Source organism: Rhinoderma darwinii, chromosome 2 (genome assembly GCF_050947455.1).
Source record: "Rhinoderma darwinii isolate aRhiDar2 chromosome 2, aRhiDar2.hap1, whole genome shotgun sequence".
In the NCBI taxonomy this organism is placed as follows: Eukaryota; Metazoa; Chordata; class Amphibia; order Anura; family Rhinodermatidae; genus Rhinoderma; species Rhinoderma darwinii.
This window is the reverse complement of record NC_134688.1, coordinates 455,077,841-455,084,227: the sequence shown is the minus strand read 5'-3', so window position 1 is coordinate 455,084,227 and position 6,387 is coordinate 455,077,841. Positions and strand designations below refer to the sequence as shown.

The 6,387-nt window shown below is 41.9% G+C and overlaps 1 protein-coding gene across 1 annotated transcript; it reads right to left on the bottom strand.

Moving 5' to 3' along the window:
* Window positions 1–655: 655 nt before the first annotated feature.
* On the bottom strand, window positions 656–6,077 carry LOC142741902 (DNA damage-regulated autophagy modulator protein 1-like). The gene is made up of 7 exons (XM_075851223.1): window positions 5,960–6,077; window positions 2,884–2,951; window positions 2,421–2,563; window positions 2,013–2,175; window positions 1,332–1,387; window positions 1,068–1,154; window positions 656–778 (listed from the first exon to the last, which is right to left on the bottom strand). Exons 1-7 carry the CDS (start codon window positions 5,998–6,000, stop codon window positions 656–658), a joined length of 681 nt encoding a protein of 226 aa, XP_075707338.1. The 5' UTR covers window positions 6,001–6,077.
* Window positions 6,078–6,387: the final 310 nt, after the last annotated feature.

Genomic DNA, 6,387 nt, shown 5'->3' with positions numbered 1-6,387 from the left:
ATAAAGGCTGCCTGTCTTCATACTCATGTAGTTGCTGGGAAGTTTTTCTTTGCCCAGTATTGATGCTGCTCCCGCATCTTTAGGGAATTTAAGGGGTTACTCAGGAGGCAGAACTGGGAAGGGACACATATAAAGATGCCCCTTCCTTACTTGTCAAAAAATCCCCATTTTTGTAGGACTGTCCTGCAAAACGTATTGCAAGAAGGGAGAGGTTTAGGCAAAGTTTGTATTTAAATAGGTGCTTCTGACAGCTTTGGGGGCTTTTCTAGGTAAAATAGGGACAGGGGATTTACAAGCGTCAAGTGATTTAGGATTTTAACCCTTGTACTCACTTAACCCTTCCTTTCCTAATCCTATTTCATGTAACCAATCTCAACCCCCATATTTCTGCTCCATCCCTTGTCATACCCCTTTACTCTGCCAGTTTCTTACCCGACACTACAATGTTGTCTTTCTATGTACAGCTCAGCAAAATATATTAACTCTTGATAAGAAAACAAAGGCAAAACAGTGAGTAGAAAAATAAATATTTATTTATTCATTATTTTTTACGAAAATAAATTTGTATTTGAAATAATATATACAAATAATATAAGTCTGTCCAGGTGCTTTGGGACTGGAGCTCAGACAAAGGGTCCTAACACCGTAATACAGCCTAGGGCCCCATTTTCTCAGGGTCTTGCTCCTTTTCTTCATTGCTGGGTGATGTTTCCTCCAGGTCGTCCCTCAGGATTATCCAGTCCTCCTTTAGGCTCTTCCTGAATCTTATTGTTAGAACCTGAGAAGAGAAAGAACAGGACACGTTATATCCATTCCTATTCGCTGAGATTCCCTGACATATCACAGTCTCTGGAGAGGGGAGGACTGAGCAGACAACAGCAGCAGAGCGGGTCAGACAGCTGAGAGCGCCACAGTCCCCTCCTCCTCCTGGATTTACATTTCCGCATCATACACTTAGATCCGCATAGACTTTCATGTGGCCTAAATCTTTCTTTATAGATAAATGTGTAAGAAATAAGGAGAGAGCAGTGTGAATATGTAGAATAGATCTGATCTCATATACTGACCTGGAAATCCCGATACAGCAGGATGTTACCTACGCAGGAGCCGAATAACACCAGCCATTCCAGGATCATCAGTGCCGTTTTGGAAGACTGAAAAGAAGAGGAAAAAATACATTTGACTTTGTCTTTTCTGTTGTACTTATCCTTCCATGTAGTGAGAAATTATTACTGGGACTGGGGGAACCCGGGATTGTATATATTGTATATATAATTATATATAAGAAAAAGTGGTATAGAACTTTGTTATGAATGGTAAAACACACATACCTGTATACAGTGATCGCTGGTACAGATGGCATATATCGCAGTTTTACATGCCAACCCTGCAAGGAGGATGTATATAGGAAAATAACCGCACACCTGTAAGATGGACTTTAAATAAAAAAACAAAACACAGAACTGAGCTCTTCCCTGTGGACAATGGACGTCGACCCCTCTACTGTTCCAGATCTGCAGCACGTTGGTTGCAGTGTGAAAATAATAAGTATATCCAACAGGAATTCCTGACACAACTGAGGCAGGGGCCACAAAGCCCCTCATTATGCCTCAGTGGTGTTAATAGTCCCTTCTATGATAGATAGGCTGATATATCACAATAACTATTTGTTCAGCCCACAACATGGCGGCTTTATTAGAAGTTAGCTGAAGAGGTGACGTTTCTGCCAAGATAAGGAAAGACTCTGGCGGAGAGACCAAACTTCCCCAATGCCCAATTATCTGCCCAAATAATGAATAATCGACATGTCCCTTTAATTGCTTCAGCTCTGGGTACTGGTGGTCATGTCCCCAGGAGAAGCCCAGGGTATTAAGCGCTGGTGACGTCATCTCTACTCATCACCCACATTAGTGTTATCTGTAGTGATGATGATGGGGCACAGGAATAAGGAGATCTATCATTACAATAAAGATGCTTTTCTCTATTATAACTTGGTGACTTGGAAAGGATACTGCTCATGAAGGCCAGAAACATCAGTATGGACAGGGCAGCTTTCGTACAGCGTACACAGCGGACGTTCCTGGATGCCGTGTACAGAGGTCCTGCCAGGCAGATACTGTAGAGTCCGGTACAGATCAATGCCGCCAAGCCAATATAATCCCGCACGCAGGATTTCTAGAAGGAAACACACAGAGAATATATTACACGTCATACACGTCCTATCATGGTATACATGTCATCATACAGCGCACATGTCCCCCATATTATTATATTATCCTGGACACCTTCCATTGTCAGGTTATACACAGTCCCTGCAGTGCTCCTTGGTCAGGGGTCATAGATGAGCAGCTGAGGGCCCGGCACCAGGAGGGGCCCTTACTCCACAGTGTAGGGTCCTGGTTAACACTATCAACACCAACCTGTAAATATATGGCTACCAAGTTCCCCACACAGGCCGTCCATCCGAGCGCCAGCAGTAGTTTCCGGAAGATGACGCCACAGATTTGTCTCTCAGCCGCTCTGATCTCTATTAGTCTGTACATTACGTACATGATGGCGACTTCTGAAATACAGAACAAGACATCAGCCCATAGATGTTACATGTACTACACACAATAATGATATGTTATATAAATGTGAAGATAATAACATGTGCAGGGGACGTATCACCCAATAACTAGGCAGATTAGCCATTCAGGGGTCTGGGAAAGACAGGTAACAACCTCTGCTGGAGCTGTCATAGCGGCCATGTTGGTTGTTACTCATCTTTCCCAGTGACAGATATAAGTAATGGTTGGATAGAATTACTAATAATTTGTCAGTAGAGGACGACTCAAGGTCTTATATTGAGCTTTACCCCAGATATAAATATAAGGCACTTACTTAGTAGGTTAGAGATGGTGTTCACTATCGTCAGCACTATGGACTCTGGGATCTTCGCTCCAGTGTCGCTGGGAAGAGATAAAATCCATATGTAACATTAGTAGAGCTCCGTGCAGGTGACTAGAGCTCTCAGTAACACAAGAGAAATCACTGCCGGAGTTATAGGAATTCCTGGATAAATTATAGATAACTCTGTTTATTCCATCATGAACAATTCCCTAATATCATGTTAATATCAGAATTGCCATTTATGAGCAGGAATGATTCTGATAATAAGGGAAGTGCAGGAATCACATTGTACATCACTGTCCCCAGGCCACGCCAGTAGGATATAGGTGATGATTATGCCACACATTGTGCCCGCTGTGTCAGGTGTGATAAGATGCCGCTTCTCTGCATGTTTTGTTTGTCTGCTAATCTCCTCCTTAGAAGGCAATGAAATCTGGACCTGTTGAGCAGCAGCAATCTCTATTGACTTCTATGAGAGGAACATTGTCAGCAGCAGTGGTTACATAGCGAGGTCGCACTTTACCTCCCATATAACACTGCTCTCTCTTATCTGGCTGCCAACCAACTCTATAAACTGGATAGACGTCACCCACTATTATTCTGCTATAAAGACATCATTGGGATACACTTTTTTGACTAACCATGCCGGTCATCCCCGCAGAACAATGCACCCCCTTACATACACATATCACCCTCCTTGTTTATATACACACATACAGTACACAATATATACCCCCTTCACCAGGACTGGGACTAGGAGTACAAGATGGGCAGCAAAGACCATCTTGGAATGAGCGCTTTTATCAGTCTGAGGCCTCATGCACACGACCGTAAGTGTTTCTACTGTCTGAAAATATGGATACACACCTGTAGCCGTATGCAATTGCGGAAGTGCCCATAGACTTCTGTGGGCGAGTCCGTGCCGAAATTGCTGACAAGAATAGGACATGTTCTATATATTTTGCGGATAATTTCTACGGCACGGACACATATCTGTAAATATACGGAAGGATGTCCGTGGCTGATAGAAATGAAGACGTGCGCAATTTCATCCTTAATTACGAATCCATAATATACCTGATGAAAACTACGGTTGTGTGCATGGGGCCTGAGTGAAGAGAGAAGCTCTCATTGGTGTACAGGAGGCCTGGGATCAGTGAGCATGGCGGGCATCATCACTTATTGCTCCTCGCTCCAGTGTCCCGGCATTGCCGTACTGGGTCTTGATGCCGTCCAGCACCAGAACGCAGTGAGCGTCAGGTACCAGTGCGGCGGTGGCACCCAGAGCTAAAGAGGACCGGGGAGCGAGGAGCAGTAAGTAAATGGAGGAAGGGTCTGGTGTGGGGTGTGAATATTTTTTTTTGCTATGTCCTTGGATTTTGGGGTCTGGTCTAAGGTCTGGAATAATTTTAGGGTCTGGTGTTTAAAATATTAAAGGGGTACAATGTCTGAATTAATTGAGGGGACTGAATTTTGGGGTCTGGTCTGAGGTCTGGTTTGTTTTTTTGGTCTGAATCAATTGTGGCGTCTGGACTGGGGTTTGAATTACATTTGCGTTTTGGTTTTAAATGCTTTTCCTGCCCCCATCCTGCATTTTCTTTTTATTATTAGAATGTATGTGTTATCATTGTTTGTGGAACTACAACTCCCTTACAATTCCCATGGTAGACTGATGATGATGATGTATTGTCAGGTCATGCTGGGAGTCATATCTTTAAAGAAATTGGGCCTCATTTATCAATACTTTATAATTTATAACAGTAAAATTTCACTTGTTGCCCATAGCAACTAATCAGTGATCAGCTTTTGTTTTTCCACAGCAGTTCAAGAAATGAAAGCTGAGCTCTGATTGGTTGCTATGGGCAACAAGGACAGTTTTAGTATTGGACAGTTGTGATATTGGTATTAGACTGTTTTTTTTTTACCATGACTCGGCCACTGAGTTCCCCTTACACTGACGTTCATGTGGGACTTGTAATAGCTGTGGGAGGCAGATGGGTTTCATTTATAAGGTTACTATGGAGCCAGACATTTTCTAGTCATGTCCCTGCTTTCAGCTGTTTCTGAGTTTTCAGACAGTATAATTTTGGCAGTATAGTATTTGGGGCACTTGTGCAGCATCGTATGTACAGTAATGGGGTCACATGGGGCAGCAGCAGGTCCAGTATAGGTGGCAGCAGCAGGATGGCAGTGTTAAAGGGGACAGCAGTATGGGGGGTTTGTGTTGCTATAGATGGTGGGGATGGCTGTAGAAGTGAGGGGCAAAACATGTCTGGTCAGCAATGTCTCAAGTCATTAGGAGAAGTCGTCATGGTGGTCTGGGCCGCATGGAGAAGAAAATGAAAGAGAACGACTCCAATCAGGAAGACGTCATAATAGTTGTATGATCTGCCTGTGTCTGATCAGAGCTGTATACTGTATACTCCTGTATTTTGCAGTGTGGTAATACTCTGCAGCTGCCTGTGTAGAACTGGCATCTGAACACTATATGTACGGCTGTATTATTAGTTATATTACCCTTTGTATACTGGTAGCATACACTTGTCCTGGAGTAAAAGAGTAAGTAAATGCCTGTATCTACCACATAAATTTGCAAATAAATAACAGTTTTTTTAAATTAAACAATAAAATTGTTAAATAAATATATAATTATTATTAATAATAATGAAATAATTTTAACAATAATAATAATAAGAATAAAATTTTTTAGACTTAACTTGTTGTTTTTTTTTTAAATCTCTTTTATTAGCAAGTTTGGGAGCTCTGAATTTATTCTACATGGCGGGGGTGAAACTTTCCTAATCTATCTAGGGCACCAAAATATCTTGTCCCGGCCCTGCTATTCCCACTTATTCCCAGTTATTATTTAACATACAATAAATTGTAATAAATAAAGCTTTATCTCCTGATTTCTCTAATTTAAACCCATTTCTATCAATTCCTTACAGTAATACACAAGAAAATACGTTTTCTAATCTAGAACCTGATGGCCCAGAATTCTTGTTACTATTATGATTTCCTGTTTAGGCCTTAAGTGTCTTTACATTGTCTCTAAAGAGTCTCTTACCTGATGCTCATCAATGGTGTCTTATAATGACCTTCAAACATAGTTATGGTGTAACTGGTAATAATACCGATGAAGGTCCACGCTGCCCAGAGACATGGCAGAACAGCCAGTCCTGGGCTCTTCATATTGGTGGTATATATGTCGCTCAGTTAAGCAGTATATAAGTTGCTCAGAAAAGCAATATATAAGTTGATCAGAAAAGCAGTAGCCTTCTCCTTCTATCAAAAGTCAGAGAAAGTGATGTTTGCTCCCTACCTGCCCTTTTATAGGCTGATGATGTCACAATGACACAACCCAGCTGATGATGTCACAATAAGATAACCCAGTTTATGATGTCACAATAACATAACCCAGCTGATGATGTCACAATGACACAACCCAGCTGATGAGGTCACAATAAGATAACCCAGCTTATGATGTCACAATAA